At 42.2% G+C, this 24,159-nt stretch overlaps 4 protein-coding genes and 1 pseudogene across 6 annotated transcripts; 3 read left to right on the top strand and 2 right to left on the bottom strand.

The window, feature by feature from the left end:
• The first annotated feature begins 460 nt into the window (after positions 1–460).
• On the top strand, positions 461–3,509 carry LOC146700372 (TLC domain-containing protein 2-like). Its single transcript, XM_085470542.1, has 5 exons — positions 461–523; positions 617–692; positions 836–918; positions 2,571–2,776; positions 3,290–3,509. The coding sequence occupies exons 1-5, from the start codon at positions 461–463 to the stop codon at positions 3,486–3,488; spliced, it is 627 nt and encodes a 208-aa protein (XP_085326668.1). The 3' UTR covers positions 3,489–3,509.
• Positions 3,510–3,756: 247 nt separating this feature from the next.
• On the bottom strand, positions 3,757–10,354 carry LOC146700371 (F-box only protein 40-like). The gene is made up of 6 exons (XM_085470538.1): positions 10,295–10,354; positions 8,549–9,721; positions 6,989–7,275; positions 6,688–6,819; positions 4,977–5,316; positions 3,757–4,234 (listed from the first exon to the last, which is right to left on the bottom strand). Exons 1-6 carry the CDS (start codon positions 10,295–10,297, stop codon positions 4,016–4,018), a joined length of 2,154 nt encoding a protein of 717 aa, XP_085326664.1. The 5' UTR covers positions 10,298–10,354; the 3' UTR covers positions 3,757–4,015.
• Positions 10,355–10,435: 81 nt separating this feature from the next.
• On the top strand, positions 10,436–23,618 carry LOC146700368 (F-box only protein 40-like). Of its 2 annotated transcripts, none has more exons than XM_085470540.1 (9): positions 10,436–10,486; positions 12,097–12,129; positions 13,405–13,966; positions 14,265–14,770; positions 21,409–21,588; positions 21,703–21,944; positions 22,132–22,263; positions 22,434–22,719; positions 22,815–23,618. In XM_085470540.1, the coding sequence occupies exons 2-9, from the start codon at positions 12,127–12,129 to the stop codon at positions 23,010–23,012; spliced, it is 2,109 nt and encodes a 702-aa protein (XP_085326666.1). In that variant the 5' UTR covers positions 10,436–10,486; positions 12,097–12,126; the 3' UTR covers positions 23,013–23,618. The 2 variants fall into 2 exon arrangements, with proteins under 2 accessions (XP_085326666.1, XP_085326665.1); XM_085470539.1 differs by lacking the exon at positions 10,436–10,486 and adding an exon at positions 10,640–11,047.
• On the top strand, positions 14,781–18,018 carry LOC146700370 (uncharacterized; annotated as a pseudogene). Its single transcript, XR_014922556.1, has 2 exons — positions 14,781–16,359; positions 16,938–18,018. The product of XR_014922556.1 is annotated as an uncharacterized LOC146700370 (transcript).
• Positions 18,366–20,194, bottom strand: LOC146700369 (uncharacterized). The gene is made up of 4 exons (XM_085470541.1): positions 19,941–20,194; positions 19,566–19,799; positions 18,952–19,041; positions 18,366–18,820 (listed from the first exon to the last, which is right to left on the bottom strand). The coding sequence occupies exons 1-4, from the start codon at positions 20,068–20,070 to the stop codon at positions 18,561–18,563; spliced, it is 714 nt and encodes a 237-aa protein (XP_085326667.1). The 5' UTR covers positions 20,071–20,194; the 3' UTR covers positions 18,366–18,560.
• Positions 23,619–24,159: the final 541 nt, after the last annotated feature.

Raw genomic sequence — 24,159 nt, 5'->3', positions numbered from 1 at the left:
ACATATGTGTGTGGGGCTAGTAGAGCTGCTGAACTGTTCAGCAGACCTAACAGTACTGCTGAAAAGATGTCATAAAGATGAAGCGAAAGTGAGTTATGAAAGCCAGGGTTGTTGTCCTTGAGAGGCAATCGTACCATTATGTGTCCACGGCCCTTTACTATCAGCTATGAGTTTATCACTTGGTGTGCGTGATGTGCGTTAGAGGGCAGAGACTAGAAACAATATATGATATATAACAGTGACCTCACAGTGACACAAGCGTCTCATGCTCTCTTTTCATGAAGCGTGTTTCCACTGAGGTATGCACTGGACATGCGTGAGGTGAACTCCGCTCAACTATTGTTATGGATTTGAAATCAACACTTCTTCTCACTGGAGGCTCTGCCGGCTCTTTCAAACTGCTCAATGCAGTCATCAGAGTCCTGCCAACACCGCAGCCGGCACAGAGGAAAGCCTGGAAATGGAGGAATGTCAGCACGTCGTTAGCTCACAGCTGCCTGACAGGAGCGGGGGCTGTTTTATGGTTCGTAGAGGCGCGCAGCAGTCAGGGTAGTGTGGACGTTTGTTTTCTACTCGTGTGATATTCACTCTTCCTGTGGGCTCTCTCGCCCTGCAGCTTTTACCGTCACCCTCAGATGATGGAGGACCTGATCTCCTTTTGCTCCCTGCACTCCCACAGTCTTTATCCACAGGTGATGCCCACACAAACACACGCACACACACACACATGCAAATGTGTATACATTGAATTTCAAAAAATAACTTGATAGCAGTTTAATACTTTAGCATTGTTTAAATACATTAGCCTGCACGCATATTTCTACCTCTCCTCCAGGGTATTTTATCCGCGACTTCCTAGACATGGCCTTGAACCAGCCCTTCAAACAGTCCTGGGAGCTACTCCTCCACCACTCTTTGGTAATGACCTTTGTGGGTCTAATGCTTGGGTGTGTTTTTGCTAACACAGTGTGAAAACATGAACCAACATACACTTTTTGTAACGGGAACACATCAGTTTATTTTACACAAAAACAGGGAATAATAATCCATCTATCTCAGTTAATAAGATACTTAAGATACTTCTCTCTTGTCCTTACAAATGTAAGTGAAAATTATGACCTCATAAGAGATCATAATGAGCTGCTTTTTGTTTTGTTTTTTACATTTTTGAATATGGAGGTAGAGTGATGCAGCTATTCACAGGATAGGATTTGATAGGATTTTTTGGACAAGACCCTGCGGAGTTGAGATGCTGGTGGGGGTGAAGATGAAACCTGAGTTCAGTGAAGTGAAGATGAGAGATGAGTCTGAAAAGAGATCACAGATTTAAACAACGCAGAGTGGAGGCTGATCGCCTCAAAGAAGCCAGGCAAGAAGAAAGTAGTAATGAAGAATATAACGATGTCAGTATTGAGATTGACAGCAGGGGAAAGTGGCAGTAATGAAATGAACAGACTAGCAGCCGAAGAGCCAGGAAAGCAGGCAGATGAGTGATTACAGATCTTCCTTATTGAACTTTCACATAAGCTTAATTTCTGTCATCCATTTAAAATACGGGATCTGAGTACTGTTTCATCTCCTGAGTGTGTAATCTAAGAACACAAGCACAAAGTTGAGTCAGTCTGGTGATAGCACTCATCCCATATCCGGGTGATAACGACGAGGTCAGTGAGCGAAACCTCAGTCGTGCTGCTCTATGCTGTGATTTTACTGTCAGCGCATACAGCAGACCTGCTTTCAGGCAGCACATGTTGTGTCATGGTGCGTTTGCTCCTGACTGTGCTGCTAAGTATCTCTATGCAGGTTCTACTTTATCCAAAGACACAACGAGTTATTTATTTTTACGTGGCGAACAGTTAATCCTGCACAAGCCTTTCTGATCAAAGTTCAAGGTTCAAGTTTTATATGTTTGCGTCCAGTTTTCTCAGAGTGGGTCACCACATTCCTGAGGTTACCCAACAGTATATTCTCCTTCATCAAGTTTGGCTTGTTTTTAATTTATCCAGATACTTAATTCATTAAATTCATGCAAAAAAAAAAAAATCTCACAGAATGTTTAGTTACATAACTCTTTTACCAAACTTTATTTACAGCGATTTATTAACATTTTAAACTCTCTTCTGTTGTCATTCTGTTATTTCCTGCGGTATTATTTTCAATAGTGGGAGGGCAGCAGCGTCGCCTCTCAGCACGCATCAATAACAGCCAATATAAAACTGATAATTATGAGATCAATCAGCAGAGCCATCAGCTGGTGTGTGCTGGCACAGATCAGCTGATCTCAGGGGACGTGTGGAGCTTGACAACCTGAAATTCATCCTCCAAATACTAATGATGGTGTGTAAAAATTCATTCATAAAAATTCATAATTATTAAAGGCTATAAAGCCTTTAATAATCATGGTCCAGCAGGTTTCTATATATCACTTACTGACATTCATTTCTGGGTGGTCTGAAATTAGCTAATTCACATTTTCCATGATTAAAACTTGTGATTTTTGCATGATTAACGTGTAAATAAAGTGTTGTATTGCTGTCTCTTTGCATGTGCTGTTTTAACATTTCTCTCAGGTGATCTCATGCTTCGGTTTGGCTGTGACGTCCCGCCTCTATCTGGGTTTTGCAGCGGTGTCTCTGCTGGTAGAGATCAACTCTGTTTTCCTTCATCTCAGACAGCTCCTCATCCTCTCAGGACGGAAGAACAAGCCAGGCACTGAACTCACCGCCCCTCAGCCCTCTCTCGCCTACAGCATCACCAGCTGGCTCAACGTGGGAACGTAGGTGGTTCAGGAATTCTTTTTAGCAGGAAGAAATGATCTTTTTATGCGAGGTGGGAAAAGATCATAAAGCACCTTTTTAAAAGCATTTTTGAATATGTTACATCAAATAAATGTTAATATTATGCAAACTTAGCCTGAGTAAAGCCTCGTTAATTTTTTTTAATGATGGCTTCATTTATTAAGGAGAGGAAAAAGCTAATTCCCCCGAAACCTAATAATTGGTTGTGTAACCAGAATTGTTGAGCTTAAAGTTGTGAGGCCTCCAGGAAACCATCTGCGCTCTACTTTTACTTCTTTAATCTGTTTCCTGAAAGGCCTGTTTTGTGTTTATCTGCCTGAAACTGTTGTCCAATAATCACAGATGTGCCAGTTTTATCCCAGCTGCTCCCACATCAATATCTCAGATACTGTGCAAGATACTGAATCCCAAGCTTTCACTATCTGGGCCTTGCATGGTGACTTTAGTGTAGACTGGTATCTGTCAGCTTGTTTCTTCTGTTTCATCTGCAGGTTTCTGGTGTTTCGTGCCTGCACGCTGGGCTGGATGAGCCGCTGGCTGGCCCGTCACAGTGAACACATTCCTCGTTATGTCCTGATGATGGGGGCCGCCGGCCTGAGTCTCATCTCCACCATGAACGTGGCGATGTTTTATAAAATGTTTAAAGCGGATATCCTCAAAAACATGCGCAATGCCACTGAGAACCACTAGGGGGAAGCAGAGCTGTGTTACTCCTGCACAAGTGACTTGAATCCGTTTTCTACCTCATCACGTGGTTAACGCTGCACTTGCAATTCATTTTCTAAGCAAATATGTTTTGTTTACAGGCGTAACACAAAATAAAATAAAATAAAATGTGGATGCATAAGATAAAGTGTTTGGTGATACTATTTAGTCATGAAATCCCTCTCATTTCAGTTTATAACCATTTGCAAAGCATCTGTGAAAAAGAAACGTGTGAATAAAAACAGCAGATATCTGTAGCTTGATTTATTTATTTATAATTAAAATGAACTTCAGTGCTCTTCTGACATCATTTTTAAATATATGTAGTTTCTAAGATTCAGTTCAACATGTGACCCCAAAACTTATCTCTGTAAGCATTAATTTTATATTTATTGTGATTTTTCTCCTGTAATTTTAAAGTGAACTGCAGTGGCAGGAGATATAGGAATAGAAGGAGGGGGAAAAGAAGTTAACATGCAATAAAACCCCAAACCAGACCAGTTTACAGTGAACTACATCATGATTCTCTTCTGCTGGAACATGGTAACCAGAGTGGGAGGTTTGCAGCTTGTGTTGGGCTGGATTTCTTCTCGCATGCGTGGCAGGTAAATCTTCTCCGTCCTGGACTCCCTCTCATAATAACGACACACCTTTAGATGCTCTGAGATAGGCGGCACATCCTGAAAGCACCACGTATCCACCGGAGAGAACAAGGTACTGAACTGCCAGACCTGCAGTGATGAACAGCGATGGAGATGCAACTAAATATAAGGTCCTGACTGCAAAAGTGGGATATCTCACATTTTATTTCACATTAAATCTTTCAGTGCTTTGAATGTCCAGAATGGTCACTATTACAGTAGTCTAAAAAATGAGGTGATTTGCAGGCCTCTGCTTTTTCAAACTGGGAAACCATTCAATCTGTCATTTTTATTTATTCTGAAGTTGCTTCAATTATATTTAGATAAGGGTGCTCTTTAGGGTGAAGTCAATATTTCTAATATAATCTGCTCCAAGTGGTCACAGCATGAATTATGTGATTCATGAAGTCAGAAAAAAAGACTCATGATTACAAAGATGTTAAATTGCATTCATTCACTGACTTTTTGCTGTGAAATGTTGCATGCGATTACCTCTTTGGCTTTCAACAATTAAACAGCCTGGTAAGAAACGTCAGCGTTGTGTTTTCTAAACTAAATGTAGCATCACTTGATTACTATCAAGGCAACCCTGCTACATGATGACAACAAGATCAACAATCATCTGGTTTCTTGTGCCTCCAGCTCAAAGCCAAACTTGCACTCGTCCCTCATATCTTCCTTCTTTTATGCTGTATTCTTGCCTTTATTTCTAATATTTACTTCTAATCTTAATTGCCCCTTGGGGATAAATAAAGTCTTTCTGATTCTGATAAACATGAAATATCTCGCATTATGTCTACTGTGAGTCCTGTTAGCGTGGCTCCAATCTTACCCTCTGCTTCACCCTCCACTTGGCTCCTCCATGAGAGTAGGTCTTCCTCTCCCAGCGGAGGGTGACCATCCCTCTCTCCTGCAGCTGAGAGGAGCACACCTGCCTCATGAGGTGGGACACCATAGCCAGCTGGGACAGGGAAAAGCTGTCCAGGAAACTGGCCATGTGGCACAGCACTTCGTAGGGAAGAGAGGTCAGCGAGTCGTCCGCTCCTCCCGCTCGACTGCCTCTCTTCCTCCAAGCAAAGCTGGTGGAGGCATCCGTGCTCCTGGATGTCTGGGAAGTGTCACCCAGGCAAACAGAGGTGGTGGGAATCAGGCTGAAGCAGCCTAGATCATCGCTGAAAGTACAGACGAAACTGTGGTCTTTGAAAGAGTATTGGATTTTTATTTGCAGAGGATTAAAATGCTTTGACTCTGATCTGAGTTATAGATTGTTAAAATAAAAGTTATAGTAGCTTTAAGGTTAATTTATGCATCATATTTGTTATTTTCACAACAGTGTGATGTTAAAAGTGTGACTTGTGATGAAATAAAAGATTAACTGAAGTTCTGAAGCGTTGTTCAGTTTGATGCTTTCAATTTTACAGCCCAAAACCAAAATCAGGGACACCTTGCAAGCAATGAAATATAAGAGTGAAGCATTAAGAGCTAAACTTACAGATAGTGTATTTGTGTGCTTGTAGAAGCTACAAACATCCAAAAAGGAGAAAATATTACTCAAGGAGGCCAAAACATGACAGCTGTGTTCTGCATCTGCAGGATATGTGAACAGATAACTATGTGCAAAATGTTTAACTAGTCAGTTTGATAGTGTGTTTCTGCTGCCCTCAAGTGGTTACAAATAGTTGTTGCAGATTTACACGATTCACTTTGACATAAAGAGAAGTGTGGAAAAAAAAATCTACACGCGCCACGATTCAGCAGCTCAGATTCAGAAGCATCTTTAGCAGCAATAACGTGAAGTAATCATTTTCTGCAAGACTTTATGAGACTTTGATATCACTGTGCAGGAATCTTGGCCCACTCTTGTTTACAATGTTGTGTCATGGAGGTTTGTGGGCGCACGGTTATGCACGGCTCTCTTAAGTTCCCACCACAGCATTTGAATCAGTTTTTGGACGGGGTCATTGCAAAAGTACTTTCTTTCCCTGTACTTGAGATCATTGCCCTGTTGCATGACCCAGGCTCACATTTGACTCTTGAATACTTTGATATGGTTTTGTTTGTTCAAGTCAGTGGCTGCAGTGCACTCAGGTCATTTGGCTACAAAATAAGCGCAAACCATCACTCCTCCACCACCGTGCTTTAAAGTTAGTTTGAGGTGTTTGTGCTCACATGTTGCTTAGTTTCTGCCAAACCTCCACTGTGGTCTCATCTGTACAAAGGACGTAATTAGTAAATGTACTTCACTGTTGCTTGCAAATGTTTTTCAGATTATTGCAGTTACTCTCTGCCCAGCACTAAAGTTTACACAGGAGTCTATGCACTCCTGTGTAAACTTTCTTTATCACATGACTGTATAAAGAGCTTTTTTATTTTCTACACAACTCTGAATTGATTTTTTTTTATTGTTTATAAAGCTCAGAAAGTGAATTAGAAATGTAACTGGGACACAGTGCAGTTAGAATGTGTACCCTGTACCCCTCTAACACGCTTCAGCTCACAGTTAAATTTGTTTACATTTCGATGAACTCTGTGATTTCTCTCACTTGTAGCTGATGGTGGCTTCGTGTGTGGAGGGCTGAAATCTCCTCTGGCTGTAGCTGCATCCCAAGTAAGCGAGCGGGCATCTCTGCTCGAACCATCCGTTTACACACATCTGGATATCACTGTGGACGTTCCTGCACACAACAGAACATTTTTTATTAGAAATAGATCACTTTGCTCTCACAGTATCAGATGGGGTTTAGAGCATCATTCTGAGTCAGTGACTGCTTTGTGTATTTCTTGTTCAGGTCTTAATCTCTTTAAACGATGCAAAACCTAAATATTTAAGAAAAAACAACTCACTTGTAATGTTTGCCATATTCTCTGCGCTGGAAGGTGTGTCCACAGAGGAAGGTGAAGGCAGAGCTGGCCTTGTGATGTCGGCTGGTGACGCTCTCCACCTGCAGCTGAAGGTGCAGCTCAAGCGGTTTGACAGCCGTCAGGTCGGCCAGCGAAGTGTTTCTCCGGAAAGGAGCCGACAGAAAGCTGTAGGTCTGCGTGCCTTCGTCTGTTAACAGACCGTCTGTGGACACGCTTTCTGCAATGAGGTGACCCCTCAGCTCCTTCTCCAGGGAGCACAGCAGAGAGGCCTGAGCAGCCAATCAAACAACAGAGCAATATTTCATCGGGGAGCTTCGTAGCTGGTGAGCATTAAACAACAACGAAAGCAAAAACGACTCTCATTTATTAAACATATGACAAATATGACATAAAACGTCATCAGTAAACAGTAACACTTGTTTGTTTACTCCGTACTTTGAGAAAACATGAATATTTGTTCACTGCACATTTTGTTCCATTGGCTTGTGATGCTCCAGGATTTAAAATACAGTCTAAGAAGGTACAAGAAAGATATATTCCTGCTCAAGAACATGAAAGAAGTTTTTTCACTCACACTGTCGGCTTATAAAATGTAAAAAGAAATTAAAAGCCCTAAAAAACAACAACAACAACAAAAAAAAAAACCAACAGTTCTTTCTGATATTGTCCTGCAGCAAAGCCACACTCTCCTCTTAGATAACCAACTTAAGTGGTTTATTTTATAATTTTTGCATGTGTCCCAGCACTAAAACCTACCGAAGAAAGTAAAAATGAAAATAGACATACATTTTTGTAAATGACCTGAAAGAACTTCAGTAACTTTGTCTTCTCGCTTCAAACTTATTACCATTCACCTTCATCAGCTAGACTCTGTTTTCATCAGGGTGTCAGCTATAACCATCATGCTTTATATGTTTTACAATCATATTATTCCTGGCTTTTAAATCTCTTTTAATATTATTATTGTTGCATTTTGTTGTAAGGTGACCTTACAATTCAGGACAATGATTCAGCTCTATGAGGTTGCTGAATCATTTATAATGTTTAATTACTTTGACATACACGTCTTAGGACTGTGGATGGGAGCGCAGGAAGAACTAATGCACATGGAAAGTCTTAAAATCATTATGAGTAATGCAAAAGGAGGTATTGAGTCTGTGGAAATCCTTTACTGGACTTGTCTACAGAGCTTTTCAGCCATTCTGAATTCATGGGTCACCTCTCTAACAAAACTACAAAATGCACAGCATTAGCAACTATCTCGTGAAACAGAATGCAACATATATTCCTCTGGGGTCAATAGAGACTGAAAACTATAAAGCTAAAAGCAAGTAAGCAATCAAGCAAAACATTAAGACACACCTTTAAAACAATAAGCAGCTGTCTGCTGATAGGTCTGAATGCATGAATGAATCTGAATGAATCAGTGCTGTGTTCACTGCTTGTTTCTGCTGTACCTTAGTGACTTTTTTAAAGCCTTTGCAGGTCTAAAAGGACAATTTTACAAAAAGTCTACAAGGAGGTTCAATTTCTTTGCCTCACCTGAACTTCCTCCCACACTGGCATTGCCTCTAGTGCCACCCCCAGGTCACTGGTATCCACAGCTTTGCTCTCTCTTTTGTAAAAACCTGGGTTGCGGATGCGGCTCTGCTTGGCAGAAAAGCTGGTCGGGACTTTGAAAGTGCGCACAGTGATGATCTTCATTGGCTCCAGGCGCTCATATGTAAACTTCTTCTTGTTCAGAGTGCTGGTCAGCAGTTTGCAGGTGTTTGATGATGTTGCACCTCCACAGGTATCTGCTTTATCTTCTTCCGTAACGGTGCTCAAGCCTTTCCCCCTCCCTTTAGCCAGTCCCCGTCCCCTTCCTGCCACAGCTGTCCCCTCAGTTTCCCTGCATCCACCCATCTCCATGCTGAACATTCGCTCCCAGGCACTGTAATTTTCAAGATGATCAGCCTCTATTCCTGATGCCCTTGCAAGAGCCTCTCTTTCTTCCTGTGTAAGCCCCTGCTCATATTCGACCCGAACCTCTTCCTCCTCATCTTCTTCTTCTTCTTCTTCTTTGTCATCAGGGGTATTATCATTCAAATTGTACGTGTTAAAAGAGGCCCAGGCGAGCTCACTGGCTTGTTTTGCAGCTGCCCTTTCTGCTGCCTCCTTCTCCAACATGGCCTTTTTCTTCCTCTCCTTTTCCTTCCTTCTCTCCTCCTCCATCCTCCTTTCCTTCCTCTCCTCCTCCTCCACACACTGGATCAGCTCTGGGAACAGTTTCTTCATCTTCATGGAGTGAAAGAGGCGGTCCTGGTCTTTCAGAGCCAAGGCCAGGTCCAGACACCTTCCCTGCGCTCTTTCTCTGAGCAGGTTTTCATGCAGCTCCATGTTTGGGAAGGAGTGGGCGTCATTGGCTGGCCAGCGGTTCCACTCCATGGAGCAGCACACCACGCTGGCCGGGCACACCTGGAGGTGAGCTGCCCGTGAAGAGCGAGGCAATTGGATCGGGCAGCCGTACTCAGCGTTGATGCAGGGCACCCTCACATTAGGGCAGAGCAGCAGGTGATCCTCTTCTTTGCACAGGTGGAAGAGAGCGCCACAGAGCAGACGGCAGGGGATGACTGCGCAGCACACAGAGGCCTCTACCCGAGCCCTGCAGCGGCGGCTGTAGCAGGAATCACAGTGGATGTGGTGGCGCACCTTGGAGGCCCGAGAACGGTGACTCTGATTTGAATGAGAAAATAAACAGGAGGAGCCAGCCGTGTAAGAATGATGACTTACTCAAAAAGCAACACAAGACATTAAAACACAACTCATTAAAGCTGAAATATGTAGAAGAATTAGGTGAAGAAGGAGTCAATGTCGCACGTTCTGTTTCTAACCTGACTTTCTTTCTGCACATCGTGTTGGCTGCTACATTGACTGACTATCCCGTCTTGAGCTACGAAGTGATATCATAGAAAAATCTGTGCTGTTGCACAATCATACTGGACATGCTTTTGCATGTTGGATGCCCAAGAACGATCACTCTGATTTGGAAAAACTAAGAGAGACCAGACTGATTTTTCAGGAGGTCTTACTAAGCCAGCTTCTTTTGTCAATTTTTAAAAGTAGAAACAATAGATGTATAACAAGACAGGTTTAAAAAGGATTTCGGCAAACAACATATGTGTTCAATGGAGAGATGACAAACATAACACACCTCATGTGACAAATGTAAAGCTGCTGAAGGAAAAACAACCAACAGCGTTTTGAAATTTTGGGGGGGATATGACGACTGCAAAAATGAAATCATACCATTTTTTCAGATCCTCTGGTGCCAGGTCTCTGAAGCTGCAGGTCTGCCCTGCGAACAGAAAGGAAACTGTTAATCAGACTGAGCCCAGTGCATGTAAATGGACAATCAGAGGATATCAGCAGAATCCTGTGGCGTAAGATTCAAAGAGGGTTTGAGGTTTGAAAGGAGAGAAAGTCCTCGCACTCCTTCTGGTACTTTTAAAGACCAAGTGTTTCCATGTGTGTCTGTTATGTGTGTTTGTGTGTTATAAATAGAGCTCAGCACTGACTGAGAAATCTTATACGGGTGGTCAGAGACATGGTTTGGGTTACTGGTCGTCTCAGACACTTGCATCAGAAATCTGCCTACTTTCATTCTGCGCGCAGCAAAACGAGGCAGATTCTTGCTTAATATCCAAACGGAGTCCTCTAGTGGATATTTAAGTGTTGTCAAAACACTGTCAATGTGAATTTATTTTGCAGTTGTTGCAGCAGAGGCTGAGCTACTTGTTCTAATGTACTTGTACTAACAAACTTGTGCTCGGACACATAAACTCAGGCTGTGAATACGGAGATAGGACGTCTTGTATAAAGTTTGGCACCTGTGGCTCCCCGCTGCAGCAATGTTGAGAAGCTGAGCGCGGAGTTATTTCTACTTGTGAACCTGCTTGTGCTGCTTGGCTAATTATAACCTACCAGTTCAAAGAGCACGGGGACAGAAAGCAACGTTATAAAACCAAAGAGAAAAAACAACTCGTCCGTGCTGTCCAACCGGTAAGGTATTCGTCGAGAAGGTTTGACTCCATTGTGAATGTGCTGAAATTCTCTGAGATTACCTGGTTTCATCTCTAATTTGAAAGGATTCCAGTGAAACTGCTCGAACAAGTGATAAAAGTGGAGAAGTGAAATATTTCAGCTGATCTAAGTGCTCGTCTGACTTGTACGTGTCGAGATTTACAGCCACACAGGCCACAGCTCGTTCTGGGTGTCTTTAAAACTGCACTAGAGCCAAGTGACATTTGTTTTACGCTTAGTGCAAAAGCTGCTGCATCAGTGTAGAAATGCTGCCCAGAACTTATTTGCCTGCTTGTTTTGCCTGTTTTAGGTCATTATTGTCAGAGTCTACTTGTTACTGAACAGGAAAGCAAAACAGTGGGAAACTGTTTTGACTTTCACAATATTTTTTTTGCAGATGTTCCTTCAGTTTTTAAAACCATGTCCGGTCAGGATGGCGTGCAGTGGTTAGGACTGTTGCTTCACAGACTGTCGTTCTAGGTTTGAATCGAGAGGTTGCTCTGCTTTCTCTGTCTGTACCGATTTCTTGATAGATTCCAGTTACAACTTCCCCTCTGCAGCTCGGGATCGGACAAGAGGTTTAGAAAACATTTAGATTCTCAAGTCGTGCAAAAGGGTAGTAATATGTTTTGTTTGAACACCTCTGACACATCCTGGCAGCAACCAGACTGAGAAGCATGAACTCTCCAAAGGATTCTGTTGTGTGACTTTGGAGTTTTTCACCCTTTTATGCAGACAAATGTACAGAAACATATTTGTGGGTTTGAATGAGTGCGAGATGAACTAAGTAAAAAAATTTAATGGTTTATGGCAACATATGAGCTTCGGTTTTGTTCATTTTTCTTTGTTTACTTGTCTTTAACAATCTGATATACTGTACGTGACCAGTGATGATGGATTGCATGTGGATTAAATGTGGCCTATATTATTCAGTGTTGGGATGATGTCACAGAAAGGTCATATCATGTCATATCATGCTTGACAGAAATGTCAATCATATACATTTGCTTTGTATTTTCTTCTTACAGAGTTAGAAAACCAGCTGAAGTCCCGTTAATATGGTGAGTCAGACTTTTTCTGCTGTTGAATTAAAGATTGAAGCTCATAGAGCTTTAAAGGTGGAGTATGTAAGATTATTGGTTTTAAAGATTATTTAAACCAATGGACAAACCTGCTTCCATCTCATATATACATATGTCTATTCAGATACAGAATAATGTAGATAATTCACTGCTAATGCTATTTTCTGATATCCCACTGTCCTCCACTCATTATTATAATGACTTATGTGTGGTATTAAGGACAGTGTTATTACTATTGTACTATCAAGACTAGACAACCCCATTGCCTAGCTCTAATAGATCTATGTATTATTATGATATTATCATTGTTGTATCTTAAAGATAATGGAAATAATCATGCATGCATGTAACTTGAACTCCCCACCTTTCCAAGCTACCCCCTTTTGAATATAGTAACTATATAGTCTAACTGAGATAACCCCCATCACTCTTTTCATCGTTAAATTCTCTGATCCTCTGAGTTTAATATGATCAACAAACCACTTATACTGTAAGGAGGCTGTCCCCCGACTCCGATCAGGTCTGGGGGTGAACCAGAGCTCTGAAACTGGACTTGTAACAGTTGTAATTCCTGCATTATGCGCACCATAGAAAAGATTTCCACTTACAAACCATCACTCTTGACCTCAGTGACCTTTTGTGCCAGAGCTGTCCTCTGAGTATAGTCTCTGACTGACTGTCTCTGTAGTAGTTTTACAATCATTATTACTGTTATATTCCCTTTTTTCACCCATCCTAAGTGCATTTATTTTGGACTGAAGAGAAATGAGGACCCTCACACTCAACACACACTCTCACATTCACACCACACCTATTCTCTTTACCTGCTCTGTCTTGTCTTGTTGGTTGTCATATATCTTTCTCTAAGTATCCTAATCCATGTGATGTCCTACTCCTTTTGTGGTACTCTTCAAAATAAGGTTCATTTAAAAAAAGATTCAAATATTATTAAATTAACAACAGATTATGAAACAACAGATCATGTGTATTGTGTTGTAGAGATATCCACCAAAGTTTGCATGCTAATAGCACATGCTATCAGTTTGTATCTAAAGACTAAATTGAGAGCTAAAATGAGAGCAAGAAGCAGTGCAAACAGGTTACGCCTATGATGCCAGACCAACATAGAGTTCTGAAGCATCCCTTTATTCCAGGGAATTTCACATATTGCACCTTTAATGAGCCATATTTTCATATATTGTAAACATCTTGTCATCACTGAATCATTCTGGGTTTTTTCCTGATCCAAATCAGAGTCGGCGTTCTCGGGCCTCCAGGATGCAGCAGCACATCCACTGTGATTCCTGCTACAGCCGCCGCTGCAGGGCTCGGGTGGAGGCCTCTGTGTGCTGTGCGGTCACCCCCTGCCGTCTGCACTGTGGCGCCCTCTTCCACCTGTGCAAAGCAGAGGATCACCTGCTGCTCTGCCCTAATGTGAGGGTGCCCTGCATCAATGCTGCGTACGGATGCCCTGTTCAGCTGCCTCGCTCCTCACGGGCATCCCACCTCCAGGTGTGCCCAGCCAGCGTGGTGTGCTGCACCATGGAGTGGCTCCGTTGGCCGACCGATGACACAAACCCACACAGCCACAAAGCCCTGCAGGACAACTTGGTGAAAGAAAGTGAGGGACAGGAGGAGGCTCTGGACCTTGCCATGGCCATAATCGATCAAAAAGACCTTTACAGCCGCCTAAAAATGAAGCCGCTCTATCCGGAGCTGACAGAGGAGGAAGAGGAGGAAATAAATGATGAGATGAAAGAGGAAGCAGCAGCTGGTGGAGTAGTCAATGGTGTCGTAATTGAAGATACCAGTGATGGTGGGTAATAGTGGTGCTTTTCAAAAGATGCTTTCCCTAACAAAATCTGCCTAAGAGTTACTGAAAACCTAAAACCCATGAGAGATTAAAAATAAATTGAATTTTTTGTGAGATTAAAATCATGTTTTAGGTACTCTAAAAATAGATTTGTGATAAATAAATCCTTAACACTTCTATCAGCACAGAATATTTCTGGATTAAACTAAAACATCTTCAACTGTTTTTGAATGTTTTTGAAACTCAGTAAAGTTCAGTTTCTCTCTTTGAAAAGTGTATTTCATTTATTTTTTCTCTCCAGGTCTTCCTAAAAACACCTCCTGTGAGCATAGTGGTGCTGAACAGACTGTACCAAACAGTGCTGTGCAAGGTTCAGGCATCAACAAAGATAAATATGACCTGTTCGAGATGATGTTCAGCATGGACAGAGGCGGCTGTGAGGCCGCTCAGGAAAATCTGAACAACCCCAAACAAAACCCAAACGTTGGTGACAAGGGAAAAACTCAGAGTGGCAGAAATCCAAAAGGGACTGAGAGGCAGGACCAGACAGACGCAGAGAATGACAGCTCTGCTGCCAAAAACTGTCCCCCAGCGGACACCAGTAAGACCGGGATGGCCCCGTGGCAGGAGGGAGTGCTGGACCGTTTGGGGCAGGAACTCACACCACAGGAGTACAACATGTACGTGGTGCATCATGGTCGCATGCTGCTAGCCTTTGGACAAATCGAGGCCTGTACTCCAAGGGAGAAAGACTTTGTGTACGGCAGCTTGGAGCCTATTCCAGTCCAGACACTGCGCTCATTCAAGGTGATGAAACTACATTTATTTTTTTATTGTAAAACAGAAATAGGACAGAACAGGATGTTTAAGTGCCACTGTTGCCTTACTTAAAAAAAAGAAAAGAAATGCTACTACGTCTCTCATTTTTCATTTGAGGATAGATGGATAGACGCCACTAGGACGTCATTTCCATCCGTGTATGACCATTCAGACCAGTTCTAAACAGTCCAAAATCTAAACTGGACTTTAAGAGCTCCTTTTACATCTGATTTTGGGTTTTAACTAAGAGCAGGAAGTGGAAAATGAAAACGTTAAGAGTGAAGCACAAATAACAGCTGCTAAAAGCTCCAACCAAAGACAAATTGCACTCAACAATGTTAAAATCCCAAACAGACTTATTACCAAGTATCCAACACTCAAAGCTGAGGTTTACAGGAAAAAAGAAATATATAGTATTTACTGAGGTTTCTTATTGCTATGGAAGCTTCTTTGTCCCACAAAAAACTGCATTCAAAATTTCTAAAACTTCTAAATTTCAACTTACTCGCTTAAACTTCTGAGAAAAGAGGTCAAAATCAACAAAAGAACTTTAAATTACAGTCTCCATTTCTGATTTGTGTCATACTTTTTAAAGTGAGTAGCTGGACGGTGTTTGAAGACAACTCCATCACTTCAATTCAAACTAATACCATAATAATACATTAGCGACCAAAGGAATTACAAATCTTTGCCAACTGGCTGGTAATTCACCAGTGGTTGCCAGATGGTTGCAGACCAGTCTTCATTTTGACTGGAACAATTGTCACATGTTCAAATATTAATGGCATATAATATATAATATAGTTAGTGGTTACATGTGTCCAAAACCCCACTAACAAAGTGAATCTTTCAAAACTTGGCTAATTGATTTTATATAATATTTGTGGGTGTGGCTTCAAAGCTAAGCATAGACTGGGGAGATAAATAAAACCCTTCTCTTGGGCTGCAGCAACATAAGTTACTGTTTAACAAACTGATAATTGTTAACTGAGTCCAGAGTCTGTTTGATTTGAGACTCACTATTAATTGATCGATAAGTAGCTGTAGCTAAAAGGTCCCATAAAACTACTGTTAAAATCAACAGTGTGTTCACACCAAACGCAATAGACGCGAGCGAAAACGCCCCAAACGCCTCTAATTTGACTCGTGCACATTCGCACCTCAACACGTGTCCAAGAAAAATCCATCGCGCCTCAAAATTGCATATTTTGACGCGCGTGAACCGGAAATGTGGGAGGAAGTTGTGCCAGACGGTATCTTTGCAAGATGGCAGCTGTCGAGCTAGAGCTTGAAGAGAGAGTCTCCCTTCTCTATGTACTGTGGAGAGCAGTGCAGCGGCGTAAAAGACGTCCTCGCCGTACCTGGGTCCATCAGGTCCTCCAGAGGCGTGAGCAGTTTGGTGAGTTTCACCATTTGCTCCAGGAGCTGCGCCTGGATGACTGCCGATTCCAGCGATACCACGTCTTTCACTCGCCAGTTTGAGGACCTGCTGTCCCGCGTCGGTCCCAGAATCTCCGCCTAGACACCAACTACAGGCGCTCAATCCTACCTGCAGAGCGCCTGTCCATCTGCTTGAGGTTAGTAAAAGTGTTTAATACTTAGTCCTTTATTGATACCTGTGCTAATATATGCTAAACCATCCGTTTATACACTGCTAACATGGATGTGCTATGCTAACAGTGAATGCATCGGTGTTTACTGAAAGCAAACTGTGGTACAGAGACGACTGTGTATAATATTTCTAGTGATACTCGAAAGGTCTCATCAAGTCCCGATTTAATTCGATTTATGCTGTTATCAGTGTTTACAATGATAGCACGGCTGTGGTGTCATATCAATATATGCTCTCGGTGTTTGCTGATAGCAAACTGGTATGAGGACCACTGTGAGTTAACCTTTGTAGTGATACTCACTCCTTTTTTTTATTTAGACCAGGTTTAATTCTGGGATAGTTGAATATTTCTATATAATCCCCGCAGACTGTTTTAGATTATATCTAATATACATTATGTAATTATCATTAAAATTACAAAATGTTTTATGTAAGATTTATGTTTTGTAATTTAAATCTGACATCACAAAAGTGTTTTGGAATTTCAATAATGTATTTGTAACTGCAGTACACATAACACTAATTTTAAACAATTTTGTCCAGGTTCCTTGCCACCGGGGACTCCTTCAGGACCATCGTGTTCAGTTTTCGAGTTGGTGTCTCCACGGTGAGCCAGATCATCCCCCAGGTAGCGACGGCCATCTGGGACTGTCTAGTGGATGATTTCATGGCTGTGCCTTCACCTGGAGACTGGCGGTCCACAGCAGAGAGGGATCCCAGCAGCGCTGGAACTTCCCTCTCTGCTGTGGAGCTCCGGATGGTTCTCCTTGCTGTTGTGGATGCAAGGTATCGCTTCCGCGTTATTGATGTTGGGGGGTACGGGAGGACCCGGTGGTATTCTGGCCAACTCCACCTTTGGTCAGGCTCTTCGGGCTGGGACTCTGCCTCCTGACCAGCCTCTACCTGGTGGAGAACACCGTGGAGCCCAGCCCCATGTCTTTGTGGCTGATGAAGCGTTCCCGCTGTGGCGTGAGCTCATGAGGCCTTTCCCTGGACGCCTCCTCCCTCTAGAGAAGAACCTCCACTCCAGGGCCAGGATGAGAGTGGAGGGTGCCTTCAGTGTCCTCTCCTCACAGTAGAGGTTGTATCGGCGCTCAATGGAGCTCCGTCCTGAAATTGCGGAGAAGTGTGTGAAAGCAACGTGTGTTCTCCACAATTTTCTACACTGTTTGGACGAGAGTGGGGCACCTGCTGTGAGGGGTGTGGCACCTGCTGTGGTGGAGCCGTTGCAAGGCCTGGGTCGTGTAGCAGCAAACAACTCCTCCAGAGGCTGTCCTGGTGAGGGAGAAATTCATGGCCCACTTCTCGGCGTAGGGAGCTGTGTCTTGGCAACCAAAGGAGTAGCCTGTTTGAAGTCCGAGTGACTTCCCCACAACGGCTCTTTTAAGAGCCACCCACAAACCTCTAAAGAGTGTTCCTGTCTTTTTCAATTTTTCTTAATAAATGGAGCTCTACTCCAAAACAAACTAGCCTCTTTTTACTCTCTTAAGTAACTTGTCTTCACTGTGTTCCTATAACCAGTGTGATGCAAAAGTTTGGGCAACCTTGTTAATAGTCATTATTTTCTTGTATGAATCACTGTTACAATGAAAAATGTCACTTGCATATATCATATAGGAGACACACACACATTGATATACACTAAATATTTATTTCATTTCTTTTTTTGTGTTGCCAATTTATGCACCTGCTTGATTTAGTTTAAACAGTTATTGCACACTTTCTGTAAACCCAGTGAACTTCATTTCACTTCTCAAATATCACTGCGTGTGTCTCCTATATGATATATTTAACTAACAATTTTTATTGTGACAACCAACAATTTGTACAGGAAAATAATTACTTTTAACAAGGTTGCCCAAACTTTTGCATCACACTGTATTGGTATATTTTGTCATTAGTATAATATGAAATAAATTCTACTTGTGTCAAGTCGTGTGTCAACATTTGCTGTGTAGTAGAACTGAGACATTAGTCATTACAAATGTTTATTGGAAAAAATATATAAATTCACTAACAAAAACATTAAACATAAATATAAAATTTAACTATTTACAGAGACAGGAATAAAAAGGACCCAGCTTGGAGTGGAAGAGCCTCAGGGAGAAGGAGGAGAAAAATAACAACATTGTTTCTGCCCTGGAGAGCTGCTGCCTCATCAGAAAACTACTGATCATTAGGGTCCAATGTTTCCAAATTTAACACAGCTGTGCTGTTGTCAAAAACTAATTTATGAATTTGAAATTTCACGAATTCTCGTGTCTGAGGCGGCATGCTCTCCAGAGCAGGAACAAGGCCGAGGAGGAAATACTCTGTTGGAGACGGGCGTGGCCTCTTTAGGCACTCCAGGATGGCCAGCTCCACCGCCGATGGACCGTCCTGGGACCTGTCCCTCAACCGCCTTCGAGATGTCCTCCTCTGTGGGCCTGTAAAACACAGCACAAAAAGACAAAGTAATGAGAAGGCTGCTACTAGATTTTCATTTTCAAAATTGAAGGAAAAAAAAAAAAAAAAAAACAGGATATAAACAGATTGGTTATAGATATTTAGTACATGCCTGTGGGTGCAGCAGCAGGAGTGGAGGGACCAGGGACTGGGGAGCCAGGAGAAGCAACAGGGGATGACTCTGCTGTAGAATCAGTTGACTCTATCAAGACAATATTAAATGTTAACAGGTTGAAGACAATAGTCAGAGAAATTATATAGAGTGGTCTCTCATTTATTGCAGCACATGAACAGTAGTCGCAGTTCTCACAAGTTGATTCTCAAAGTGCAAACCTTTGTCGATTTTAAAACGTAAAAGTATTATGCCGCGCTTTTTCCAAGGCGCCACTTTTGTGCGCCTTTTTCCCTCGCGGTGCAGGTGTGTATTTCCGAATGAGGGTCATAGTTATGAGTGTTTTTGTGCTGTTTTTTTCTATTGGACGTGATGGTTATAGAAACCAAACATGATACGTTTGGCAAGCGCAGGAGACACGACACGGAGGAGATTTGTCAATCAGGCTGCAGAATGCAATGCTGTACGATGCAATAAAAAAAAATCAGCGAAAAGGCGAGGCAGTGACGGATGAACAGCGGGACCACTGTATACTGTTTATTAATAAACAAAATATATTCCTATATGACAACACGCATAAATTAACTGCCTACATTAACTCATTGTAAACATACCTTCTGACTGACACTCCCCTGCTGCCTCTCCGGGCTGTCCCTGGTCCTCGGGGGGGAAGTTCTCCACGGTCCGCACCAAATTCCCACTTGTCTCCCGCGGGGTGAGGAAGGGGTCCAGAAACCCCATGACCGCGAAGAACTTCCATCTCCTCCCCGATCCTGCTGCAGACCCACTCCTCTTCTCCTTATTATACGTGTCCCTGAGGCTATTCCACTTTCTCCTGCAGATGTCCTCTGAATAAACACATTATCTTGTTAGCGGAAAGGTATTTGTATATCAGTGGGAAAATAGCGGGACAGTAGGCGGGCTTGCTAGCTTTTGCGCGGCTTCATCGGGTCAGTCTGAAAATTAAAAAGAAGAATGAATGAACTTACCAGGTTGCCCGATCTCCTCACTTATGTGCCTCCAAGCTAGGTCCTTTTTATTCCTGTCTCGGTAGAAGTAGTAGCTAGCATCATATAGCTCTGGATAATTAGCCACGGCTCTGATGAGCTTTTCCTCCATACTGAATGAAGAATGAAGGGCTTTGGCTGGATCTGCCCCTTTGACCCAGGTCAGAGCCACGTCAACAGGCTCCTGATTGGTTGTCGCGGCACGATTTGACGCTGGAGTTCAGATTTTTCCATCTCGAGCGGTTGACGCGATATGCGCGCATGCACAAAATGCAACACAAAAACTGACACGCTTGGTGTTTTTTTTTTTCGCGAGTCAAACGCGCCAGACGCGGTACGCTGTCATCGCGCTTTTCCATTGACTTTACATGTAAACCTGACGCTCTGGCCGCCTCTATCGCGTTCGGTGTGAAGACAAACTGCTTTATAAATACATGTAGACCAGTGATATGACTTAATTTGCTTAAAAAAAAAGTTTCGATCTCCTGGTTTATTATACTTACAATAATCATATTTATGCTAGTATTAACTTCGATAATCGTTTGAGGGATACTTTTTACGTTTTTTGCTTTAAATTACTTTTATGGACAAAATCACATTATCCCCACTACTGCTGGGGTGGAAGCTAATGGGACAACACATAAGTAAGAAAAAAAATATCATGTCAGTGTCCTGTAAAATGACTTAATAGCATTACCTGCCTCTGTGATGTATTGTATCCTGTGCCAGCCCTCCAGGGTTGAGCAGCATGACAGGGTTTTCTCTGTACAGCAGTGAAAGATCCTGGTGTACAGAAGAAACAGATGTTACAGATGTTGTTCAGTTATAGCACAAACTTCATACTTCTAAAGTGCTTTATTTTAACTTACAGAAGCACAAAATGAATATTGGATATTTGACATGTCTCTGTGTGTTCCATCTTTTAGTTTCCCAAAGTTTCCCTCTTCTTCGTACTGAGGCGTCACACGTTTTGTCTCACTGTATATACGCTGAGCAGCTTATAAATGCACCATTATGGTCCTTTAACCTGCTGGAAGCTTTAACTTTTAGATAAAACGGACTGTAGAGGCATTGTCACATAATATATAGTAAGCAGAGATACAGCCATGAGTTGTAGTGTGAGTAAAATAACTGAACTTTTCATCACCAAACTAAAGTGGCTTACTGCATTTGATTCAAGTGCTCATAATTGGTGTTCAGTAGAAATGAGTTCCACCCACTTCAAACTAGTGAGACTCTCACAGCTGAAGCAGTGATCTGTGTCTATATGTGCAATCCTACCAATGAGATTAAAGCTGACATTTGAACTTTTAGTAGCCTTTTAAACAGAAAGAAAACAGTTATTCAGCCTCTGCTGTTGACCATTCTGGCTTTAAAATATCCACCAGGATCAGAAAGCACAAAAGGTTCTCTGTTCACTGTACTCGCTTGATGTTTGTCTTCCTCACAGGTACCTGACAGCTATCACTACAGGCGACGTGTTCATCTATACGACACGGCCGCACGGGTTCAAAGTGAACCTCGCGGTGTGGACACATCGGACCTCGGAGTCAAAGAAGATGAGTGGCTCACTGATGAAGCAGCAGCCACGCTGCTGGGCTATGCAGAGGAAGAGGTCATGGGTCACAAGGTATAACATGCTCAAGCACACAAGCAGTTCAGGAAAAAAAGTGGAAAGTCTGAAAACCTTTATATGGTTTATAGTTGATCGGGTATTGCAACTGACTGGTTTCCCTCCCTGCAGATCAGCGAGTCGAAAGCATACGACGGGCTCTACATTGACGTGGGAACGCAGACATATTCGTTTCGGTCAGCTCCTTTCAAAGGGAAGACCACCCTGGCTGAGGTGATGGTGGACAGACCGCTGAAGCTTCACCTGCAGCTGCAAGCGGAGAGTGTGAACAGCAGACACAACAGAGCCAGCTGTGTCTTCACCTTCCTCTGCGGTCACACCTTCCACCGACGAGAGTTCGCCACACATGTCAGGTGTCTGTGCAAAATCTGCCCTCAGCATTAAAGTAATAAGTGTTAAGCTCTCACTGGAAGCAACTGTGGATGAGCGCATTTTTGTCTTTTTATTTTTAGACACAACCTGCAAAAAACAAAAAAAAATGTGTATGAATGGCCCTGGTTGTGTGCTATGAATGTATAAACTGCCATGTTCTTTTTCCAGGAATGTGCACTGTGACATCCACACATGTCTGAGCGGTTGGTTCGAGCAGCGGTGTCCACTCGCGTATCTGGGGTGCACCTATAGTCAGAGGAGGTTTCATCCTTCCACACATAAAGCTACCGTCACATACAAGTGAGCACAACTCATATGAATCCACAAGGATTCATTTGTTAATGAAAATAGTCTCTTAATGTCTTAAACATTGAGTACAGTGAGTGCACCAAAGGGAAGATTTTATTGCATATGCTCCTCCTTTATTTTAGTTTTAACTCCACCCACTCTCCTTTTTCCCTCCCGTACAGTAAGGAGCTGAGGAGTTTTAACTTGCGTCCAACATTCGAAGGATTAGTAGGTGACAATTCACCCACGAGCTCAGAAGGAAGAGGGGGCTCTTTGGGCTCTCTTCCCTACGAGGTGCTGTGCCACATGGCCAGTTTCCTGGACAGCCTGTCCCTCTTCCAGCTGGCTCTGGTGTCCCGCCTCATGAGGCAGGTGTGCTCCACTCTGCTGAAGGAGAGAGGGATGGTCACCTTCCGCTGGGAGAAGAAAACCTACTCACACGGGAGAACCAAGTGGAGAGCCAAGCTTGTGAGATATAGAAACAAAGCCAGCTAGTTCATCACATACTATGGCAATTATTCCTCCTTTGGTCTTCTCCTGACTCTGTTTTGGTTTCTCTTCAGGTGTGGGAGTTCAGTCATCTCTTCTCCTCAGTGGATTCGTGGCATATGGCTGACATCCCTCCTATATCTGCTCACCTGAAAGTCTGTCCCTACTACGAGGTCTCCCTGCACAGTAAGCCGGTTTCCCTCCCCAGCATGGACGAGAAATGCAGCCAGAAGAGTTCGAGCCTTGTCAACCATTTCACAGGAAACAGATGACAACAATTCCCCTGCTGCACCTGCCCCAAAAAATGTATTTATGGCCAGGTTATTCTGCACAGATATCAAGAGTGTCTTCTATAACCATTATGTTGCAAAACTCTACAGAAAAAAAGTTACCTAAACTTAACAGAGGCTTTTGGCTTACTGGAAAATAACGTGTTCTAAGTATTATCATTAATCAGACTTTTAGCTGATGATATTTGTATTGTGTGGGATTAAGATGATTATAACAGAATAAAAACTGTTAATGTTAAATAGAAAATAAGTTCATACTTTCATTTATAAATATACTATATGTTTATTAGAAGTGTTGATCAATCATATTTTAGTCATTTTAAACAAAACAGCTGAACTGGTTCAAGGCTTTTTTGTTTTTATTTGTCAGAAAAGATATTAAAATTAACACCTTTGTGGTTTTTACAAAGATTATATGCAGAACCGTAGGACCTAAAGCTGGATAAACATGATGAGGTATACCATTGAGATATAAGAAAGAGTTGTTGAAGCTTGGTTAAGAGGAGAGACTGAGCAGCCAAAAGAAGAAGATCATTGTGGTTCATCTTGGTCTGTGAAAATGACAACGCACATAATAAATGCTTTCTTTGGACAACTTCTTTAAATGTGTGACTGATTGTGGACTTAAATTTTATTTCAGTTTTTGTATATGTAATATTCATATAACTGCTACCTCCTTTTAATTTCAGAGGCAAACATTGACTTAGCTAAAGCAACAATTACTGGTTACTTCTCTTTGTCAGACAAAACATCACCTGCCAAAGCAAATGCTGTTTTTTGTTTTGTATTTTAGATCATTTTTGAAAGATTCAGAGTTACACAAAAGGAAAGTATTCTGAATCTGCACGAATGAGAAACTTTACAGTAATTTTAAACAGAATATATATTTTCCATCTTTTTTTGGTCCAAGCTTTTAAAAGAGATATAATTATTTTCATTCTGTTCGGGATGTTGTCCACATCAAAGGAACAGATCAGAAAATAGGGACTTTTTAGGTTCTTTAGTTTCTTTCTTTACCAACACTTCACAAAACATATTACAAATTTTAATTTTAATTTCCTTGTCATTGAAAATAAGGTCTTACAAAAAACAAAAGTACACCAGCCCATTCAGTCTCTTGTAGAAGCTC

The sequence above is a fragment of the Copadichromis virginalis genome, linkage group LG10 (assembly GCF_057382275.1).
Source record: "Copadichromis virginalis isolate Kocher_CV1m ecotype Utaka linkage group LG10, C_Virginalis_male_GT1.1, whole genome shotgun sequence".
Classification (NCBI taxonomy): domain Eukaryota; kingdom Metazoa; phylum Chordata; class Actinopteri; order Cichliformes; family Cichlidae; genus Copadichromis; species Copadichromis virginalis.
The sequence above is the reverse complement of the archived record's forward strand: the minus strand, read 5'-3'. Positions and strand labels throughout refer to the sequence as shown.